Consider the following 24145-nt stretch of genomic DNA (forward strand, 5'->3'; position numbering starts at 1 on the left):
ATCCAAAAAAATCCCATGTCCAAGCACCATAAAAATGTCTAAATGACACCCATTTAAATCCAGTACAATAAATACAAAACACACTTACATGACCCAATCACCACTCTCCACACTTATCCGTGTTTTAGATGCTTGATTACACAACTTTAAGGAGGTGGTCACGGAAGTAAACAAGGTAGGAGTCAGACTTACATATACTCTAAATATCCAATTATATGAATCATTAATTATAGAGCCATTACATTATTATATGTATATATCAGGGTCGTACGGTATACCGGTACTAATATAGTACTGCGATACTAATGAATAAAAAAAACGGTACTATACCGCCTCTAAAAAGTACCGCCCCCCCTGCCCCCCCTTTTTTTTTAACGGGCATGACGGCGTGACTTTGCTGGGTTTACGAGCAGAGGAGCATGTTGGGCAGCGCGCACACACAGAGTACTTACAAGCAGACACAGTGTGTGGACAGAAAAGGGAGAACATTTTGGTGTAAAAAGTAAAGATAAAGGTGAAGTTATAACACTGAAACACCCTCAGGAAGAGGTGCTTTAAGACATGGCTAGCTAGCTAGTGGCTAGCATCCATCCGCCGTCTGCAGTGTTTTAGCTACTTCTAAATCACTAATCCATGTCTTCATTGTTTAAGGACTAAATTGCAATAATAAACACATGTTTCATATACCCTAAGATTGTTTGTTCAAATAAAGACAATAATGATTTTTTCTGTGGTCCCCTTTATTTAGAAAAGTATCAAAATATTGGTATCGGGACAACCCTAGTATACACACATATATACAGGTAAAAGCCAGTAAATTAGAATATTTTGAAAAACTTGATTTATTTCAGTAATTGCATTCAAAAGGTGTAACTTGTACATTATATTTATTCATTGCACACAGACTGATGCATTCAAATGTTTATTTCATTTAATTTTGATGATTTGAAGTGGCAACAAATGAAAATCCAAAATTCCGTGTGTCACAAAATTAGAATATTACTTAAGGCTAATACAAAAAAGGGATTTTTAGAAATGTTGGCCAACTGAAAAGTATGAAAATGAAAAATATGAGCATGTACAATACTCAATACTTGGTTGGAGCTCCTTTTGCCTCAATTACTGCGTTAATGCGGCGTGGCATGGAGTCCATGAGTTTCTGGCACTGCTCAGGTGTTATGAGAGCCCAGGTTGCTCTGATAGTGGCCTTCAACTCTTCTGCGTTTTTGAGTCTGGCATTCTGCATCTTCCTTTTCACAATACCCCACAGATTTTCTATGGGGCTAAGGTCAGGGGAGTTGGCGGGCCAATTTAGAACAGAAATACCATGGTCCGTAAACCAGGCACGGGTAGATTTTGCACTGTGTGCAGGCGCCAAGTCCTGTTGGAACTTGAAATCTCCATCTCCATAGAGCAGGTCAGCAGCAGGAAGCATGAAGTGCTCTAAAACTTGCTGGTAGACGGCTGCGTTGACCCTGGATCTCAGGAAACAGAGTGGACCGACACCAGCAGATGACATGGCACCCCAAACCATCACCCAACCATGCAAATTTTGCATTTCCTTTGGAAATCGAGGTCCCAGAGTCTGGAGGAAGACAGGAGAGGCACAGGATCCACGTTGCCTGAAGTCTAGTGTAAAGTTTCCACCATCGGTGATGGTTTGGGGTGCCATGTCATCTGCTGGTGTCGGTCCACTCTGTTTCCTGAGATCCAGGGTCAACGCAGCCGTCTACCAGCAAGTTTTAGAGCACTTCATGCTTCCTGCTGCTGACCTGCTCTGTGGAGATGGAGATTTCAAGTTCCAACAGGACTTGGCGCCTGCACACAGCGCAAAATCTACCCGTGCCTGGTTTACGGACCATGGTATTTCTGTTCTAAATTGGCCCGCCAACTCCCCTGACCTTAGCCCCATAGAAAATCTGTGGGGTATTGTGAAAAGGAAGATGCAGAATGCCAGACCCAAAAACGCAGAAGAGTTGAAGGCCACTATCAGAGCAACCTGGGCTCTCATAACACCTGAGCAGTGCCAGAAACTCATCGACTCCATGCCACGCCGCATTAACGCAGTAATTGAGGCAAAAGGAGCTCCAACCAAGTATTGAGTATTGTACATGCTCATATTTTTCATTTTCATACTTTTCAGTTGGCCAACATTTCTAAAAATCCCTTTTTTGTATTAGCCTTAAGTAATATTCTAATTTTGTGACACACGGAATTTTGGATTTTCATTTGTTGCCACTTCAAATCATCAAAATTAAATGAAATAAACATTTGAATGCATCAGTCTGTGTGCAATGAATAAATATAATGTACAAGTTACACCTTTTGAATGCAATTACTGAAATAAATCAAGTTTTTCAAAATATTCTAATTTACTGGCTTTTACCTGTATATATTGATGTAACTTTGTCCCAGGCGAGTACACAGGATGTGTGTAGGATGCTTCTTACCTCTGTAGGTCGTCCCTTGGTCCGTGGGTGGACAGTGAGCGTGGAAATACTTTGGATGGAGAGACCACATAAGTTGTTTGTTATCAAGTAAATAAGTTGTTTGTTATCAAGTCAATAAGTTGTTTGTTATCAAGTAAATAATGGGCGAGGGTTACTCACCTTAAATGTCGGGTAAAACTTGATGTTGTATTCTTTGCAGGCGTCATAGTTGTCTTCCTGTGCACAGTCCAGCACGGCCATGTTGATCACCTGCTGCCAGTCTGACACACACACACACACACACACACACACACACACACACACACACACACACACACACACACACACACACACACACACACACACACACACAGTGAGAAGGTCTCCATCTGTCACTACCTCTGTCCCTGGGGGACCAGTCAACTGCACACCAGCTGCTTTCCAGACAAAGACACGTTCAAAACTGCCACTCTTTAGTGCAAACTCCAAGTAGGAGCTGTTGTGTTCACATGAAGATGTCACGAGTATTTACGTATCAGTGATTCAATTGATTAAAAAAAAAACGCCTAAGTTGTTCCTCAAAGTTTCACATGAGGAATGTTAACAAACACAGTAAGAATGTTTACAGACACACTAGAAATGTTTAAAAAAATACTAAAAAAATAAACACGGTAAGAACGTTTACAAACAGCAACAATGTTTACAAATCCATTAGGAATGTTTACAAACATTTGTAAACAACATTGACAAACACTAAGAATGTTTACAAACACAGTAAGAACATTTATAAACAGTTAAGAACATTTCAACAGAGTAAAAATATGTTTAAACACAGTAACGGTTTACAAACCCAGTAGGAACTTACACAGTAAGTGCATTTAGACACAGTTAAAACATTTTTAAACACATTAAGATCATTTATAAACAGTAGCAACATTAATAAACACAGTACGAACATTAATAAACACAGTAAGATCGTTTATAAACACAGTACGAACATTAATAAACACAATAAGAACATTATTAAACACAGTAAGAACATTAATAAACACAGTAAGAACAATAATAAACACAGTGAGAACATTAATGAACACAGTAAGAACATTAATAAACAAAGTAAGAACATTAATAAACACAGTAGGAACATTAATAAACACAGTAAGAACATTAATAAACACAGTAGGAACATTAATAAACACAACAGGAACATTAATAAACAAAGTAAGAACATTAATAAACACAGTAAGAACATTAATAAACAAAGTAAGAACATTAATAAACACAGTAGGAACATTAATAAACACAGTAAGAACATTAATGAACAAAGTAAGAACATTAATAAACACAGTAAGAACATTAATAAACAGTAAGAACTTTAATAAACACAGTAAGAAAATTAATAAACAAAGTAAGAACATTAATAAACAAAGTAAGCACATTAATAAACACAGTAACAACATTAATAAACACAGTAAGAACATGAATAAACAAAGTAAGAACATTAATAAACACAGTAAGAACATTAATAAACACAGTGAGAACATTAATAAACATAGTAAGAACATTAATAAACAAAGTAAGAACATTAATAAACACATTGAGAACATTAATAAACACAATAGGAACATTAATAAACACAGTGAGAACATTAATAAACACAGTGAGAACATTAATAAACAAATTGAGAACATTAATAAACACAGTGAGAACATTAATAAACACATTGAGAACATTAATAAACACAGTGAGAACATTAATAAACAAAGTAAGAACATTAATAAACAAAGTAAGAACATTAATAAAGACAATAAGAACATTAATAAACACAGTGAGAACATTAATAAACACAGTAAGAACATTAATAAACAAAGTAAGAACATTAATAAACACAGTGAGAACATTAATAAACACAGCGAGAACATTAATAAACACAGTAAGAACATTAATAAACAAAGTAAGAACATTAATAAACACATTGAGAACATTAATAAACACAGTGAGAACATTAATAAACACAGTGAGAACATTAATAAACACAGTAAGAACATTAATAAACAAAGTAAGAACATTAATAAACACATTGAGAACATTAATAAACACAATAGGAACATTAATAAAGAAAGTAAGAACATTAATAAACAAAGTAAGCACATCAATAAACAAAGTAAGCACATCAATAAACACAGTAAGAAAATTAATAAACACAGTAAGAACATTAATAAACACAATAGGAACATTAATAAACACAGTAAGAATATTAATAAACAAAGTAAGAACATTAATAAACACAATAGGAACATTAATAAACACAATAGGAACATTAATAAACACAATAGGAACATTAATAAACACAGTGAGAACATTAATAAAGACAATAGGAAGATGAATAAACAACCAAATGAGGTGAAAGTTGTAAAAAGTGTGAGTGTTGTACCTTGGACGTCCCGGGCCAGGGCCTTCCAGGTGGCGGAGAAGTGGACGCAATGTCCGCACCAGGACGAGAAGAACTGGACGAGCCAGGCGGAGGACGAGTTGGTGACGGCGGACTTGAGGCCGGCGCCGCTCAGCACCGCCAGCCCGTCATCCTCCGACGAGTACAGACGATCCACCGCCGACGCCATTTGGAGCGCGAGCGACACCGTCCAGCAGAAGCGGAACATCCCGAGCATGGCGGCGAGGACGAGCCGTCAGAAAACGTCCAGGGACGAAGAGAAGGAGAAGAAGAAGAAGGAGAAGAAGAAGAGACCAAACAGCGCCGGTCAGACATGAGTGCACGCCCCCCCCCCGGCACCCTACACCGGAAGTAAGGACGTCTCCGTTCGCGTCGTTTCCGGTAACGAGCGTGCTGCTGCCTGCTTTTGTCCACACGATGACGCTGCTGTATTACAACTCTCCCTTCCGGTTTGAAGTCTTGGTTGTCATAAGCAGTACATGTTCATGCATCATTTTCAACAAAACACCACAATACTTCCTTCCTTTATTAAAGTGGATGTATTTGTTTGTTTTTTTAACGCGGTTCAAAGGAAGCTACTTACATTGTCCACTTCCTGTTCACTGCGTTCTGTAACCATGGCAACTCACCAGTAGGACACCGCGGAGACACAATGGCGCTGAATAAAGTGAGTGTTTACTTCATAGAAGTCCGAACTTGACGTTCTTTTTTGAACGATGTCATGGTTATTGAACCGTTCACATATTCAAGTTCGGAAGCTTTTATTTTGATACAACTACAGGCCGCCGTCTTCAGAGGGAGCATGACGTCACCCAGATTGGGCGTGGTCAGAGAGTCTATGCTAACCAATCCATTGCTGATCAAGGTAAGCAAAAAGGAATGGTTTTAAAGCAGTGGTTCCTAACCTTGTTGGAGGTACAGAACCCCACCAGTTTCTTATGCGCTTTCACCCAACCCTTCTTTAGTCCATCCATCCATCTTCTTCCGCTTATCCGAGGTCGGGTCGCGGGGGCAGCAGCCCAAGCAGGGAAGCCCAGACTTCCCTCTCCCCAGCCACTTCGTCCAGCTCCTCCCGGGGGATCCCGAGGCGTTCCCAGGCCAGCCGGGAGAGATAGTCTTCCCAGCGTGTCCTGGGTCTTCCCCGTGGCCTCCTACCGGTCGGACGTGCCCGAAACACCTTCCTAGGTAGGCGTTCGGGTGGCATCCTGACCAGATGCCCGAACCACCTCATCTGGCTCCTCTCCATGTGGAGGAGCAGCGGCTTTACTTTGAGCTCCCCCCGAATGACAGAGCTTCTCACCCTATCTCTAAGGGAGAGCCCCGCCACTCGGCGGAGGAAACTCATTTCGGCCGCTTGTACCCGTGATCTTGTCCTTTTGGTCATGACCCAAAGCTCATGACCATAGGTGAGGATGGGAACGTAGATCGACCGGTAAATCGAGAGCTTCGCCTTCCGGCTCAGCTCCTTCTTCACCACAACAGATCGATACAGCGTCCGCATTACTGAAGACGCCGCACCGATCCGCCTGTCGATCTCACGATCCACTCTTCCCCAACTTTAGTGAAAAATAAAATGTTTTTTTCTTAATTTAACCTTAATTTATAAATATCAGTCATGAAATGATGTTATTGTATTAAATATATACTAATAAAGATATATTTTACAAACAGAACATTACAGGAATGTACACATGATCCCATGTTTACATCTCATTGTGCAAAATGTGAATGTTTTAGTGGGAACTAAATGCGATATTGGAAATGGGTACAAATTATTTCCAAAGCAGGACCCCCACCAGGGCCGGCCCGTGGCATAGGCCGTATAGGCAAATGCTAAGGGCGCCGTCCATCAGGGGGCGCCATGCCAGTGCCACAAATGTTGGAGAAAAAAAAAAAAAAAAAAGTTGTTACTATTATTTCTAAATACAAAAAATAATCTCACGTTAATTAAAATGCAAAGTAAAGCCTATTTAATAGAAATATTATTTGTTACAACATTACGCCCCCCCCTCCTCCCCCCGCACGGTGCGCCCCCTCCCTTCCCGTATCATGACTCTTGGACTTCACCACATCAAAAAATCAACACAAGATGTCAAAACGGCCAAAACTGTCAGGTGCCCAGGGAAGAAAAAAGAGAAAAGAAGAGGAGGAGAAACGAGAAAAAGACAGAGGTAGCAGGTAGGTAACGTTAGCCTACATGAAATTATTTGTCTGTTACAGAATGTGATAGTAACCTGGCTTTTTAGCATTAAGCTAGTGTTACATGATTCGGCAATTGCTAATCAATAAATAGCTAGTTCTGTTTTAACGTCGGGTTAATATTGTGGAGGGGGCTAAATTGTTATGGAAAATAATAATGTAACGTTAGGTAATTACAGTACTCCCACCTTACATTCCTCAGGGACATTTGTATTAGATCTTTTAAGCAGGTGTTTTTTGTTTACATTATTGCCTTCTGGTTAGCTAATGTTTGCCCTGCAGGTAATAGTCACTTTTCCACCCCTTTATATATTAGGTATAGTTGTAAGTAAAAAAAAAAGGTCAAAGACAAAGCTATTCGGGTTCTTGTGACTATATACACTTCACTGCCGATGGGGGGGGGGGGGGGGGGGGGGGGGGCGCCACATAAAATCTTGCCTAGGGCGCCAGATTGATTAGGGCCGGGCCTGACCCCCACCCAGACATGAAATATTAGTACACCAGTGACATGCGGTGAGGTTGATGTCTGGTGAGGCACTGACTTCATCACAGTCACATTTACAAACATATGAACCCTAAAGAGTATCTTATTCACCATTTGATTGGCAGCAGTTAACGGGTTATGTTTAAAAGCTCATACCAGCATTCTTCCCTGCTTGGCACTCAGCATCAAGGCTTGGAATTGGGGGTTATTAAATCACCAAAAATGATTCCCGGGCGCGCCGCCGCTGCTGCCCACTGCTCCCCTCACCTCCCAGGGGGTGATCAAGGGGATGGGTCAAATGCAGAGGACACATTTCATTACACCTAGTGTGTGTGTGACAATCATTGCTACTTTAACTTAACTTTAACTTTACACATACAAACTGTAGCACACAAAAAAGCACATTTAATAAAAAAAACTTTATTATGGTCTTACCTTTACTTATAAAATAAATCCATGAGCCGCTATTGTGCTGGATTAATGCAATCCCTGACGAGAGTGTTATATCAACTAAAGCCCTCACTTCAACTTTCCACGTGCAAGATTGAATCTATTTAAAAAAGTGTAACCGAGGGTTCATAAATGTGGCCTATACTGTATGAAACTACAAAGTAACAAACACGGAGGCTCCAGTTTACACGAGGACCACTTTATTTACCTTCTTTCAAAAACTTCCGCTCCACTCCAACGTGTCGTCACTTCCGCTCTTAGCGCCTTCAAAATAAGAGCTCAAGGCATATACTGTATAACAGCGCATAAAAGGAACTTAACATCACAAAGAGGAAAGCCCATAAATTTAGGTTACAAAAGTTATTTACCGTATTTTCCGCACTATTAGCCGCACCTAAAAACCACAAATTTACTCAAAAGCTGACAGTGCGGCTTATAACCCGGTGCGCTTTATATATGGATTAATATTAAGATTCATTTTCATAAAGTTTCGGTCTCGCAACTACGGTAAACAGCCGCCATCTTTTTTCCCCGTAGAAGAGGAAGTGCTTCTTCTTCTACGCAAGCAACCGCCAAGGTAAGCATCCGCCCCCATAGAACAGGAAGCGCTTCTTCTTCTACTGTAAGCAACCACCCGCCCGCGTAGAAGAAGAAGAAGCGCGCGGATATTACGTTTCATTTCCTTTGTGTGTTTACATCTGTAAAGACCACAAAATGGCTCCTACTAAGCGACAGGTTTCCGGTTCATGAAAAGACGCAATCTCTCCATCCGCACACGGACTACTATTTCACAGCAACTGCCTAAAGACTTTCAAGAAAAGCTGGCTACTTTTCGTGCATATTGTAAAAACAAGATAGCTGAAAAAAAGATCCGGCCAGAGAACATTATCAACATGGACGAGGTTCCACTGACTTTTGAGGCCGGGTGGCTTTTTTCACGCAGCTCCGTCCATGTTGATATACGACTCCATGCGCGCCCACATCACGCTGGTTTTTAATATATTATTAAAGTTTGACTGACCTATCTGACTGTTTTTTTGACATTCCTTTAGCGCAGTTAGATGCGGCTTATAACACGGGGCGGCTTATAGGTGGACAAAGTTTTGAAATATGCCGTTCATTGAAGGCGCGGCTTATAACCCAGGGCGGCTTATGGTGCGGAAAATACGGTAATAAGAAGCCAAAAAGTGCAAAAACAATATTGTTCGTGTTGGAGGAGTTGTGAATTAGGTAATGTTGTGGCCCTGCAGTCATTCACAACTCCTCCAACACGAATATTATTGTTTTTGCACTTTTTGGCTTCTTATGAAATAACTTTTTTAAATAGATTCAATCTTGCACGTGGAAAGTTTAAGAGTGGGCTTTAGTTGATACAACACTCCTGTCAGGGCTTGCCGTGCATTCTACGGCGGGGGTGCAGGAGGCGAGCCTCAGCCAGTGCGTCTTTTGCAGTCGTTTTATGATCGCTCAGCACAAGAAATACTTTACACACATACAGTTGTTGACAAAATACACTGTACATTATATACCTCAGCTAACTAAACTATGGAAATGTGTAATATAGTTCATATAGCAATACGGTCTCACTGCACAGCAGACCAGCAGTTAGCCGAGTCCGCAATCCATGTCGACTGGCTGCTGTTCACCGCACCGTCTCTTCCAAGTATTTGAACGGCAAATGTGAAAATTCAGCGATTTTAAATAAAAAATAATCTAAAACGGGTGAATTTAAATGGAAAATAACTTTATAGTATATTCACTGGATACATATAACAATTTAATTAAAAAAATAAATATTTTTAAAAAAAATTTTCTTACCATGATGGCAGGTGAGGCCCCGCCTCAACTGCCTCTAGTGACTGCACGTCACTGTAGTACACAGCTCATGAAAAACAATATTTTGTGTTACTGTCATTGTAAGTGGGCCAAACACTTATTTTAGAAAATAATCCCATGCACTCTTAGAAATAAAGGTTCTAAAAGGGTTCTTCAACAAGGGCTGAGGTTCTAACTGGAACCATTTGCTTCTGAAAAACCCTTTCCCGAAGAAAGGGTTTTTCAAGGGTTCTTGGTAACGCTAATGGTTCCAGTAAGAACCATTTTGATCCAGAGAACCCTTTAAAACCCCTTTTCTGAATAATTGGTTTTAAAAGGGTTCTCACTAACACTAAGGGTTCCAGTAAGAACTATTTTGATCCAGAGAACCGTTTTTGGAAGAAAGAGTTCTTCAGGGATTGTTGAAAGCATGGGTAAGATCCTGTGTCACCAGGGACATACTTCCTGATAACATTTGCCAATAATGGTGCCTATCTTTAAATAAATGTTTTTCTCATTCAAATGTTTTGAATGTTTGTTCAATGTCAACATGATAAATGACCACAATATAATATGAACTAAACTGATCTGTAGAATACAATCTGGTTCTTTATAGAACCCTCAGAAGACAAGACGGTTATCGGTGAAAACCTTTGAAAAGGGATGTTTTTAGAACCCCCTGTGTCAGGTCTAGATGAAACCCTTGAAACATGAAAGAGTTCATTGTGGAACTCCCTGTGTGGGTTCTAGATGAAACCCTTGAAACATGAAAGGGTTCTTAGTGGAACTCCCTGCGTGGGTTCTAGATGAAACCCTTGACAAACGAAAGGGTTCTTAGTGGAACTCCCTGTGTGGGTTCTAGATGAAACCCTTGAAATACGAAAGGGTTCTTAGTGGAACTCCCTGCGTGGGTTCTAGATGAAAGTCTTTAAATACAAAAGGGTTCTTAGTGGAACTCCCTGTGTGGGTTCTAGATGAAACCCTTGAAATACGAAAGGGTTCTTAGTGGAACTCCCTGTGTGGGTTCTAGATGAAACCCTTGAAACATGAAAGGGTTCTTAGTGGAACTCCCTGCGTGGGTTCTTTGTAGAACCTCTCATGGGGGGTTCTGGGTGGAACCTTACACACACAGTTCTAGGTAGAACCCTCCAAAAGGGTTCCAGGTGGAACCTTTATAAAAAGGTTCTACCTGGAGCCAAAAAGGGTTCTCCGATGAGGACGAGCCGAAGAACCTTATATGGTTCTACTTAGCACTTTTATTTCTAAGAGTGTGGAAATGACTGCTGTCATTTGATTATAATAATAAAACACCCATCCATCCATCCATTTTCTACCGCTTGTCCCTTTTGGCGTCATTAACTTGGTATTTAGTCAGGTTTGGGACAGGTGTGCTGCTGGTGTGGCCACAGTGTGCACATCTAAGTTAAAGTAGCAATGATTGACACACACACACTAGGTGTGGTGAAATGTGTCCTCTGCATTTGACCCATCACCCTTGTTCACCCCCTGGGAGGTGAGGGGAGCAGTGGGCAGCAGTGGTGCCGCGCCCGGGAATCATTTTTGGTGATTTAACCCCCAATTCCAAGCCTTGATGCTGAGTGCCAAGCAGGGAGGTAATGGCTCCCATTTTTATAGTCTTTGGTATGACTCGGCCGGGGTTTGAACTCACAACCTACCCATCTCAGGGCGGACACTCTAACCACTAGGCCACTGAGTTAGAGGGAACATTGTTTGGGGGTATCCATAATACATACTTGCCAACCCTCCCGAATTTTCCGGGAGACTTCCGAAATTCAGCGCCTCTCCCGAAAACCTCCCGGAACAAATGTTCTCCCGAAAATCTCCCGATTTTCAGCCGGAGCTGGAAGCCACGCCCCCTCCAGCTCCATGCGGACCTGAGTGAGGACAGCCTTTTTTCATGAAGGGAGGACAACAGGGTGACAAGAACTAAATCATCCAGACTAGAGATACATTGTATTATTATGTTTATCTTACCTAAAAATATATATATTTATTAATTTAAAAAAAAAAAAAAAAAAAAAAATTTTTATTATATTTTGCTAAAAACATCAAAATTAATTTTATTTTTATTTTTATTTTTTCGTGACTCCTTATTACATCCAGCCATAGAATTATACATTAAAATAAACATATTTGAAATAATTGATTTAAAATTATCATAGTAATTCATTTAAAATTATCATAATAATTCATTTGAAAAGACCATATTTAATTATTAAAATAATTGCTTGTTTATCAACAACTTTAGCATTTTATATGGCAGCTCCCTCCATCAGTGTGTGAATGGGTAAATGTGGAAGTAGTGTCAAAGCGCTTTGAGTACCTTGAAGGTAGAAAAGCGCTATACAAGTACAACCCATTTATCATTTATCATTTATTTTGAAACTCTCAGAAGCTGTCACGACTTGATCTTGGGAGTTTGCTTTTCCGGGATGCAACGGAAAGTTGGCACGGGCGAGACGGGAATGAAGGTACATGATTTATTTAAAGACTATAAATACAAAAAAAAGGATCAAACAAAAGCGCGCACAGTGGCGGAGAATAAACTATGAAACCAAAAGACTATAGCAAAAAATACAAATGAAAAGCACGCACAGTGGCGGAGAACAAACTAGGAAAAACAAAAAGACTATAAACATGGAACCAAAACTTACTTTGACAAGGGACATGAAGCAGGATCTTAGAGGAATGGACAGAGCATAAATGTGGTGTGAGGTCGTCAGGACGAACAACAGAAAATGAATGAACTTAAATACTTATGGACATGATTAACAACAGGTGCGTGACTCAAAACAGGTGCGTGACATGACAGGTGAAACTAATGGGTAACTATGGTGACAAAACAAAACAAAAGTGCACAAAAAGTCCAAAAATAAAACCTGATCACACAGACATGACAGAAGCCAAGTTATGTTATATTCCTTAATATTTATTTATGCAAGTTTGAAGTATCAATTATCCAAACACAGTTTGTTCGCATATTTTCAGGATGTAGATATCTATATATCTATATATATTAAAAAAAAAATATGAAAAAATAAAATATATATATATATATATATATGTATGAAATACTTGACTTGGTGAATTCTAGCTGTCAATATACTCCTCCCCTCTTAACCACGCCCCCAACCACGCCCCGCCCCACCCCCGCCCACGCCCCCACCCCCCACCTCCCGAAATCGGAGGTCTCAAGGTTGGCAAGTATGCCATAATACGCCGATAGGGAGAAGTTTTTATGTACACGATGAGTCGGGTGTGTCCTGACCTCCGCCGAACCCCTAGGGTTCCATCGAAGCCAGGTTAAGAACCACTGGTTTAAAGGCACGGCTCTAGAACATGCAAACAAACATGGCCGTGTGTGTGTAGGCACGTGTGGGTCAGATCGGTTCCAGAGGTCTTTATGTTCCTGGTCCGGATTTCACTTGTGGAGCTGGCAGTACACAAGGAAATGGGGGCGTGGCTGAAGGTAACACCTGCCTATGAGTCAGTTGATATTATTTATACATCTTAAAACATGCTAACACCCGCCAGTCAAACTGCGTGGTTCTGATTGGACTCTTTGATGTCGCTGATCAGTTCTGTCGGGGTGGAGGGTCCAGTCCACACAAAGCTCCGCCCCCCGTCAACCGCGCACCAAAGATTTTGTGGCCCTCAACCGGGATGCGGTCCGATGCGGGCTGGTGACGGCCAAACAACTGAAGGAGTACAGAGCGCAAAGGGCCAAGCAGGACCCCGACCCCAAAGTCCAGAGGGTCAGAACTTCCCAGCATCCGGCTATCCCCGACATCACCTTTGGAATCAACACCACCAGGTAGACCCGACAAGCCCACCTTTTGGAAAAGCAGTCCATGTTATTTAAAGAAGTATGTTCTGTGTTCAGGTCGGCGTCTCCATTCTTTGATCTTTTGTCTCATGAGTACGGTCGTCGTTGGCGGGAAGACGTCATGAAACGGAGTCGTGACGTTGAACGATTTAAGAGGGTGAGTGTGCAGAAGACACAGACCCCTCACCTGCACCTGTGATTGATTGATTGAGACTTTTGTTAGTACATTGCACAGTACAGTACATATTCCGTACAATTGACCACTAAATGGTAACACCCCGATAAGTTTTTCCACTTGTTTAAGTCGGGGTCCACGTTAATCAATTCATGGTAATGTGTGTCTGTGTGCAGGGGCAGTGTGGTTTCCCCATTGAGACAAGGACTTCTTTATTGCGGAGGAGCGCGCGTCATCCCCACGCCAACACGCAGGTAAAGCCTGGTGCATGCTCCCGCCTCACCTAACTTGCATAAGCGACGCCATCTTTCCCCCTCACCCTGCCCTTGCTTGCGACGCAGAACGCATAGCTGTGATCAGAATCAGAATCATCCATCCATCCATCCATCCATCCATCCATTCCGCTTATCCGAGGTCGGGTCGCCGGGGCAGCAGCCTAAGCAGGGAAGCCCAGACTTTCCTCTCCCCAGCCACTTGGTCCAGCTCCTCCCGGGGGATCCCGAGGCGTTCCCAGGCCAGCCGGGAGACATAGTCTTCCCAACGTGTCCTGGGTCTTCCCCGTGGCCTCCTACCGGTTGGACGTGCCCTAAACACCTCCCGAGGGAAGCGTTCGGGTGGCATCCTGACCAGATGCCCGAACCACCTCATCTGGCTCCTCTCCATGTGGAGGAGCAGTGGCTTTACTTTGAGCTCCCCCCGGATGGCAGAGCTTCTCACCCTATCTCTAAGGGAGAGCCCTGCCACCCGGCGGAGGAAACTCATTTCGGCCGCCTGTACCCGTGATCTTGTCCTTTCGGTCATAACCCAAAGCTCTTGACCATAGGTAAGGATGGGAACTTAGATCGACCGGTAAATTGAGAGCTTTGCCTTCCGGCTCAGCTCCTTCTTCACCACAACGGATCGATACAGCGTCCGCATTACTGAAGATGCCGCACCGATCCGCCTGTCGATCTCACGATCCACTTTTCCCTCACTCGTGAACAAGACTCCTAGGTACTTGAACTCCTCCACTTGGGGCAAGATCTCCTCCCCAACCCGGAGATGGCACTCCACCCTTTTCCGGGCGAGAACCATGGACTCGGACTTGGAGGTGCTGATTCTCATCCCAGTCGCTTTATTAATCCCAGAGGGGAAATTAAAATTTTCAGGACAATCCCATTCAAGAGCAGACAAACATGACAGGGAGACAGAACAGGATCTGCCAACTTCCGGCGCCCCTTACAAAAAAGGTGAGAAACAGGTAAACACTGGCGAGGGGGGGTGAGAAATTGTTTTCAGTCTAAGCCTGGGGGGGTCCAGACTGAGGCCAAGGAGAAAAAAAACTCATAGCCATAGCACACATAAACGTGTGTAAGAGGGAAACATCAAAGAACACAAAGGACATTAAAAGAGCAGAGCTGATGCAACCAGCTATTTCTACACACAGCTACAAAAAAACATATACACTGTGGTGGCCTCTGCGGTGTTCCACGCCATGGTCTGCTGGGGTGGGAGGGAGCATGGCCAGAGACAGGAGCGGACCCAACAAAGCAACAAGAGAGCCGACTCCACCCTCGGCCGCCAACCAACTCTCGACCAGTGTCCAAGGAGACCGAGGTGTCCGATACACGCTCATTCAGGCAAGACACCGTGAAGCGTGTCCGTCCCGGTCCGGTCTCTTCATCCGCATCTCCTCCAGTCTCTCCAAACAGACTCTGGTGTGGCAGAGACCCAGCAGCTGGTCTCCATGGCCAAAGGGCTCCCGGGAGGCAGATCCAGAAGTTCACCAAAAAGCACCGCAGAAGTTACGAAAGTGCCACCCCTTGTCGCACAGTCCCAAAGAGTCCCCAACCAAAAGGCAAAAAAAACAAAAAACCCACATGAAAACAAGAGGGAAACATCAGGAAGGATGATACAAGAGCACAGAGGCCCTGCCAACAGCAGCTACTACAGCAGAACCATCTTGGGAGAAAAAGCAACCAAGGCCGATGGGTGGAAGCCCGTAGACGAAACCAATGGCTGGAGGCAAACAGCAGGCCGATTGTGGAGGGCCAGCAGAAGGCAGGCCGATGTTGGAATATGGCTAGCAGCAAGCAGGCCGATGGTGGAAGGCTAGCAGCAAGCAGGCCGATGTTGGAAGGTTAGCAGGCAGTGAGGTTATAAAGCTTTTGCCTGTTAAAGAAAGGAGACTGATCCAATGCAGCACAGACATTCGCGTGCCACGCTGTCACGGCCCAGACGCACACCAGTGCGCAATCATATGGGAGCCGCGCTGAGCGCACCTCCAAGCGCGTCTCGCTGCCGGCGACGGCCGGGTATGGGCCCGACGCTCCAGCGCCATCCATTTTCAGGGCTAGTTGATTCGGCAGGTGGGTTGTTACACACTCCTTAGCGGGTTCCGACTTCCATGGCCACCGTCCTAGCTGCTGTCTATATCAACCAGGGTGAGCCCCACCCCTTTCGTGAGCGCACTGCGCGCGGAGTGACCCCTGTTACGCGCCCCCGGCAACGGGGGTGGCGGGCAGGTAAGCTGCGCGGGCGGAGCGCGCGGAGTGACCCCTGTTACGAGCCCCCGGCCACGGGGGTGGCGGGCAGGTAAGCTGCTTACCTTCTGCGCGTGACGCCGGCCGCGGCGAAGGCGGACGAGGCGGGGTGTCGGTGCGGTGGGCGCGGTGGTGACCCTGGACGTGCGTCGGGCCCTTCTAGCAGATCGCCTCAGCTACGGCTCCCGGTGGGGCCCTCTCCCCGGACCCCGGCGAGGCGTCCCTTCTCCGCTCCGTAAAAGTGTCCATCTCTTTTTTTTTTTTTCTTCTGTTGTGGCATATGCAGCAGGTGCCTGCTTGTTTTTCGTATGTGGGTAACAACATTTAACTATGTATATCCATCCATCCATCCATCTTCTTCCGCTTATCCGAGGTCGGGTCGCGGGGGCAGCAGCTTAAGCAGGGAAGCCCAGACTTCCCTCTCCCCAGCCACTTCGTCCAGCTCTTCCTGTGGGACCCCGAGGCGTTCCCAGGCCAGCCGGGAGACATAGTCTTCCCAATGTGTCCTGGGTCTTCCCCGCGGCCTCCTACCGGTGGGACGTGCCCTAAACACCTCCCTAGGGAGGCGTTCGGGTGGCATCCTGACCAGATGCCCGAACCACCTCATCTGGCTCCTCTCCATGTGGAGGAGCAGCGGTTTTACTTTGAGCTCCTCCCGGATGGCAGAGCTTCTCACCCTATCTCTAAGGGAGAGCCCCGCCACCCGGCGGAGGAAACTCATTTCGGCCGCTTGTACCCGTGATCTTGTCCTTTCGGTCATAACCCAAAGCTCATGACCATAGGTGAGGATGGGAACGTAGATCGACCGGTAAATTGAGAGCTTTGCCTTCCGGCTCAGCTCCTTCCTCACCACAACGGATCGATACAGCGTCCGCATTACTGAAGACGCCGCACCGATCCGCCTGTCGATCTCACGATCCACTCTTCCCCCACTCGTGAACAAGACTCCGAGGTACTTGAACTCCTCCACTTGGGGCAAGATCTCCTCCCCAACCCGGAGATGGCACTCCACCCTTTTCCGGGCGAGAACCATGGACTCGCCCGACCCGACCCGCGGATAACATCTAATTTTTTTTAATTTCATCCGCCCGATCCGCGGATAATCCGCGAACTCCGCGGTTGTGCCCGCAAACCGCGCATCTCTAGTGTGTGCTCTAAAAATAATTACTGAATGTGTCACAAAGTATGACACTCTTTTTAACTTTTATTGCCAATCTTGTGCTAACAACAGATTCACTTCCAACACATTCTCTCTTGTGCACATATTTTTCTCTCACACACAACACATCTCGTTCTCTGTCAGTCATTTTTCAGCCAGTTTATTTACCAACATGTAAACTCTGAACAAATATTAATAGCGTCCTCCACCGCGACTCGTTCGGAAGTTGCACATTCACGAACGTATTTTCCTCCGGTTTAAAATTTGACTGATTATTCTGAATGAGTAGACAAAGATGTCGATGTTGTGGTTGTCGTCACCCCTTCACAAGAAATGTAAGTATCTAGTCAACGACGGCTGCGGTTTCTACTTCTGGAGACACTGCCCTTTAGTGTTTTGGAAGAGAATTACAAGTCTGGGACCACCCACCACGGAAGAACTAGAAATCAAAGCAGACGCCGTCAGAAAGGAGTTACGTAACACGAGAGTATATGAACACACACACACACGTACTGAAGACACAGATAGTTCCTCATGTGCGCCTTTGCGTGTGTTTGTAGGTGCAATGTGGTTCCTTTGAAGACTCGAGGACTACTTCAGTACGAAGGAGCACACGTCTTCCTCATAGCAACAAACAAAGTGTCTACACTCAGGTAACACACACAAATTACGATAGCTTTGCCTTCTATCACTGCTCTGTGCTCCAGCTTCTCTCACTCATAAACAAAATCCATAGATACTAGAACTCGCCGACTCCCCCAAGGGTACAATCCACTCTTTCCCGGCTGAGAACCACAGCCTCAGCAAATTCTTCCTCCACCCGTGTTTTCGCTTCAAAAACCCGCCAAAACCTGACACTGCTTTGCCTGCTGAGATCCAGCAGCTTCTTCAGCCTGATGGCTTCCCTAACCTCTGGTGTCCTCCATTGGGCTTGGGATCCGATGCCATGCAGAAAAAGCTTTGCTGGAGGTGTGAGTTGAAGACTCAACAGACGGGAGACTCTGCCAAACGTTCCCGGCACACCCTCGATATATGTTTGGGTCTGCCAGGCTTGTCCGCCATCTAAACCAACTCATTACCAGATGCTGATCAGCCGACAGCTCAGTCCCTTGCTTTCCGCTTTAGTCCAAAACATTCAGACGCAGGTTTGATGATGAGACTACAAAGTCGATGATAGACCTGCTGCCTAAGGGGAACTTATGGACATCGTTATGTAAGAACATGGTATTTGTTATGTACACACAGAAGTCCAATACCATAACAATGCACAGGTTTGGATTGGGTAGGATGTTCCTACCAATCATGACCCTGAGAAACCAATGAGGGTGAACCACTTTGTGGCAGAGAAACATTGCGCAGGAAGAAAGTATACTCGGCTCAGCACTTTGCAGCACCAAAGATTTCAAATCTCAATGCACAGGTTTGGATTGGGTAGGATGTTCCTCCCAATCATGACCCTGAGAAACCAATGAGGGTGAACCACTTTGTGGCAGAGAAACATTACGCAGGAAGAAAGTATACTCGGCTCAGCACTTTGCAGCACCAAAGATTTCAAATCTCAATGCACACAGGGAAACAAAGCTTTCGAGTCCTACTGGAAGATGTGGAACTGTCGGACTAGGATCCCCCTCAAGACAGCCTCCAGAACTCCACAACTCCACATGCATGTCAGTGATGCTCTACAACTGCAGCAGCTGGGCTGTCCCACAAGTTCAACTTGACAAGTTAGATGCCTGTCACCTGAACCATCACCGTACTATTACTGGTCACAAGTGGCCCAACAGTCTCATCTCCAATGGTGCGCACAACCGTCAGTGCAATGAAGAACCACTATCCTTAAAAGTCCAGAGTCCAGATGGAACATGTTTGGTCACGTTTTCCAGATGGACACTAAAAGCCCTGCCCCAAAATCCCTGGAGTTTGCTATCAAGCTCAAGGTACCAAGCTCTCCTGGGAAGACACTGCTCAACCTCCTCGAGTAACTGAGAGCAGATTTGAGAAGCCGACAACAAGGTCAACTGAAGACACAAAGCCATCTGACTTCCTTGAGAGTGGCAGCACAAAACCAAGCAACCTGGGAACTTCTGGAGGACTAATTGCCTCCCCAGGATTCACTGAGGAGACAGAACCAATGTGACGATGATTCTCCTCTGGTTCACACTCGTTACCAACATGTCCGTTGAAGTCTCTCAGTAGAACTAGAAAGTCTCCATTGGGGATCCTCTCCTGCACACCTTGACAGACTCTAAGGTGACTGGGTAGTCTGCATTTGCATGGGTGACAGTAAAGACTCAACCCAGACGCTTAGGAAAAAACCCTCTTGTTCACCAGGGATGACCCCAACACACCTAGCTGGGGGGCTTTGAATAAGCCCACCTCAGCTAGCCCCCTCTCCCTTAGAGCAAATTCAGGATAGAACAAGGTGCAGCCCCTCTCAAGGAGTTTGGCTCCAGAACCTGAACTTGAGGTGAGTCTGACTTTATCTCCTTTCCCACCGGGGAGGTGACATTCCATGACCCAATAACCGGATTTGGCTACTGAAGACCAGGCCACCCAACACACAATGCACCGGACCTTTATGTTCATGTGAAGGTCCGACCTCCTGTTGCTTACCCTTTTGTCTCCAGTGTTAGACCCTGGTAGACAAAGTGTAGTCTCCGTCACACCCACCACAGGAATACATCAACTACACACATATCTCTTAAAAGTCTTCTTCAACAAACAAGAAAAATATCCATCCATCCATCCATCTTCTTCCGCTTATCCGAGGTCGGGTCGCGGGGGCAGCAGCCTAAGCAGGGAAGCCCAGACTTCCCTCTCCCCAGCCACTTCGTCCAGCTCTTCCTGTGGGACCCTGAGGCGTTCCCAGGCCAGCCGGGAGACATAGTCTTCCCAACGTGTCCTGGGTCTTCCCCGCGGCCTCCTACCGGTCGGACGTGCCCTAAACACCTCCCTAGGGAGGCGTTTGGGTGGCATCCTGACCAGATGCCCGAACCACCTCATCTGGCTCCTCTCGATGTGGAGGAGCAGCGGCTTTACTTAGAGCTCCTCCCGGATGGCAGAGCTTCTCACCCTATCTCTAAGGGAGAGCCCTGCCACCCGGCGGAGGAAACTCATTTCGGCCGCTTCTACCCGTGATCTTGTCCTTTCGGTCATAACCCAAAGCTCATGACCATAGGTGAGGATGGGAACGTAGATCGACCGGTAAATTGAGAGCTTTGCCTTCCGGCTTAGCTCCTTCTTCACCACAACGGATCGATACAGCGTCCGCATTACTGAAGACGCCGCACCGATCTGCCTGTCGATCTCACGATCCACTCTTCCCTCACTCGTGAACAAGACTCCCAGGTACTTGAACTCCTCCACTTCGGGCAAGATCTCCTCCCCAACCCGGAGATGGCACTCCACCCTTTTCCGGGCGAGAACCATGGACTCGGACTTGGAGGTGCTGATTCTCATCCCAGTCGCTTCACACTCAGCTGCGAACCGATCCAGTGAGAGCTGAAGATCCTGGCCAGATGAAGCCATCAGGACCACATCATCTGCAAAAAACAGAGACCTAATCCTGCAGCCACCAAACCAGATCCCCTCAACGCCTTGACTGCGCCTAGAAATTCTGTCCATAAAAGTTATGAACAGAATGGGTGACAAAGGGCAGCCTTGGCAGAGTCCAACCCTCACTGGAAACGTGTCCGACTTACTGCCGGCAATGCGGACCAAGCTCTGGCACTGATCATACAGGGAGCGGACTGCCACAATCAGACAGTCCGATACCCCATACTCTCTGAGCACTCCCCACAGGACTTCCCGAGGGACACGGTCGAATGCCTTCTCCAAGTCCACAAAACACATGTAGACTGGTTGGGCAAACTCCCATGCACCCTCAAGGACCCTGCCCAGAGTATAGAGCTGGTCCACAGTTCCACGACCAGGACGAAAACCACACTGTTCCTCCTGAATCCGAGGTTGGACTATCCGGCGTAGCCTCCTCTCCAGTACACCTGAATAGACCTTACCGGGAAGGCTGAATGAAAATATTGTTTATTCCATTCAACCTTTACTGATCGTGTGTTTTTGTTTAGGTGTCTCCTGGGCTGGACACGTTCAGGAGGTAGAACAGGTGTGTTCAAGTCAACAGGTGAAGACATCCAATAAAAGTCCATTTCAGTCACGGTGTCTACTTCATTGTATTGAACTCTAAGGGGTCCACAAATCTAGTTTAAGCAGTACATGAATGACGCGTGTTCTCCGTTTACTCTTAAGGTTTATACTAATCCAAACACCAGGGGGCCGGCAGCCCATTTTCAGATTCACCGTCTTTATTTACAGACCCCAGGAAGAATAGTCTCCACTGCGGTGTAGACTAATGGGGATCCTTAATAAACTAAACTAAACGACAATGGGGTTGTTTAAATCAAGTAAGATTCCAGTGTCACCTCACGGCTCCTCTCAAAATGTTTATTCTGCTTCTTTCCAAGAGCGGGTGTACTGACCTCAAGAAGAAGGTCTGGCCTTTGAGCTCGCATTTGAATCAGGTTTCCATGGCAACAAGTCCTGTGCTGGCCTATCTTAAAGAGATTCCGTGGGGTTGCCACTCGCAAATACCTCGCTACCTAAAGTCATGGACTGTATTGTGTGGGGTTGCCACTCATAAATACCTTGCCATCTCATGTCATGGACTGTATTGTGTGGGGTTGCCACTCGCAAATACCTCAATAACCTAATGTCATTGACTGTACTGATGGGCGTTGCCGCTCGCAAATACCACGCTACCTATATTGTGTGGGATTGCCTCTCACAAATACCTCACTACCTCATGTCATGGACTGTACTGTCTGGGGTTGTTGCTCGTTAATACTTCGCCACCTATTGTCATACAGGTAAAAGCCAGTAAATTAGAATATTTTGAAAAACTTGATTTATTTCAGTAATTGCATTCAAAAGGTGTAACTTGTACATTATATTTATTCATTGCACACAGACTGATGCATTCAAATGTTTATTTCATTTAATTTTGATGATTTGAAGTGGCAACAAATGAAAATCCAAAACTCCGTGTGTCACAAAATTAGAATATTACTTAAGGCTAATACAAAAAAGGGATTTTTAGAAATGTTGGCCAACTGAAAAGTATGAAAATGAAAAATATGAGCATGTACAATACTCAATACTTGGTTGGAGCTCCTTTTGCCTCAATTACTGCGTTAATGCGGCGTGGCATGGAGTCGATGAGTTTCTGCCACTGCTCAGGTGTTATGAGAGCCCAGGTTGCTCTGATAGTGGCCTTCAACTCTTCTGCGTTTTGGGTCTGGCATTCTGCATCTTCCTTTCCACAATATCCCACAGATTTTCTATGGGGCTAAGGTCAGGGGAGTTGGCGGGCCAATTTAGAACAGAAATACCATGGTCCGTAAACCAGGCACGGGTAGATTTTGCGCTGTGTGCAGGCGCCAAGTCCTGTTGGAACTTGAAATCTCCATCTCCATAGAGCAGGTCAGCAGCAGGAAGCATGAAGTGCTCTAAAACTTGCTGGTAGACGGCTGCGTTGACCCTGGATCTCAGGAAACAGAGTGGACCGACACCAGCAGATGACATGGCACCCCAAACCATCACCCAACCATGCAAATTTTGCATTTCCTTTGGAAATCGAGGTCCCAGAGTCTAGAGGAAGACAGGAGAGGCACAGGATCCACGTTGCCTGAAGTCTAGTGTAAAGTTTCCACCATCAGTGATGGTTTGAGGTGCCATGTCATCTGCTGGTGTCGGTCCACTCTGTTTCCTGAGATCCAGGGTCAACGCAGCCGTCTACCAGCAAGTTTTAGAGCACTTCATGCTTCCTGCTGCTGACCTGCTCTATGGAGATGGAGATTTCAAGTTCCAACAGGACTTGGCGCCTGCACACAGCGCAAAATCTACCCGTGCCTGGTTTACGGACCATGGTATTTCTGTTCTAAATTGGCCCGCCAACTCCCCTGACCTTAGCCCCATAGAAAATCTGTGGGGTATTGTGAAAAGGAAGATGCAGAATGCCAGACCCAAAAACGCAGAAGAGTTGAAGGCCACTATCAGAGCAACCTGGGCTCTCATAACACCTGAGCAGTGCCAGAAACTCATCGACTCCATGCCACGCCGCATTAACGCAGTAATTGAGGCAAAAGGAGCTCCAAGCAAGTATTGAGTATTGTACATGCTCATATTTTTCATTTTCATACTTTTCAGTTGGCCAACATTTCTAAAAATCCCTTTTTTGTATTAGCCTTAAGTAATATTCTAATTTTGTGACACACGGAATTTTGGATTTTCATTTGTTGCCACTTCAAATCATCCAAATTAAATGAAATAAACATTTGAATGCATCAGTCTGTGTGCAATGAATAAATATAATGTACAAGTTACACCTTTTGAATGCAATTACTGAAATAAATCAAGTTTTTCAAAATATTCTAATTTACTGGCTTTTACCTGTATAATGTATTGTGTGGGGTTGCCACTCGCAAATACCTCAATAACCTACTGTCATTAACTGTATTGATGGGTGTTGCCTCTCACAAATACCTCACTACCTCATGTCATGGACTGTACTGTGTGGGGTTGTTGCTCGCTAATACTTCGC

At 45.0% G+C, this 24145-nt stretch overlaps 2 protein-coding genes across 2 annotated transcripts in view; one reads left to right on the forward strand and one right to left on the reverse strand.

The window, feature by feature from the left end:
* Positions 1-5188, reverse strand: part of qsox2 (quiescin Q6 sulfhydryl oxidase 2) — a 28911-nt gene extending 23723 nt beyond the window's left edge. Inside the window, exons 1-3 of the mRNA XM_061980013.2 lie at positions 4864-5188; positions 2610-2710; positions 2451-2499 (exon numbers count right to left, since the gene is read on the reverse strand). Coding sequence (XP_061835997.2) covers positions 2451-2499; positions 2610-2710; positions 4864-5098 — 385 coding nt within the window. The 5' untranslated portion in view covers positions 5099-5188. The remainder of the gene's footprint in view (positions 1-2450; positions 2500-2609; positions 2711-4863) is intronic.
* Positions 5189-5346: 158 nt separating this feature from the next.
* cfap77 (cilia and flagella associated protein 77) lies at positions 5347-21703 on the forward strand. The gene is made up of 8 exons (XM_061980024.2): positions 5347-5548; positions 5663-5746; positions 13220-13319; positions 13430-13664; positions 13734-13833; positions 14028-14105; positions 18093-18185; positions 21615-21703. The coding sequence occupies exons 1-8, from the start codon at positions 5534-5536 to the stop codon at positions 21645-21647; spliced, it is 738 nt and encodes a 245-aa protein (XP_061836008.2). The 5' UTR covers positions 5347-5533; the 3' UTR covers positions 21648-21703.
* Positions 21704-24145: the final 2442 nt, after the last annotated feature.

Source organism: Nerophis lumbriciformis, linkage group LG20 (genome assembly GCF_033978685.3).
Source record: "Nerophis lumbriciformis linkage group LG20, RoL_Nlum_v2.1, whole genome shotgun sequence".
NCBI lineage: Eukaryota > Metazoa > Chordata > Actinopteri > Syngnathiformes > Syngnathidae > Nerophis > Nerophis lumbriciformis.

Excerpts from the sequence above, each read along its gene's own strand:
- cfap77 (XM_061980024.2), top strand. Across the intron at positions 13,834-14,027 it reads ACGTTGAACGATTTAAGAGG|GGGCAGTGTGGTTTCCCCAT; the intron begins GTGAGTGTGCAG and ends GTCTGTGTGCAG. Across the intron at positions 18,186-21,614 it reads AACAAAGTGTCTACACTCAG|GTGTCTCCTGGGCTGGACAC; the intron begins GTAACACACACA and ends GTTTTTGTTTAG.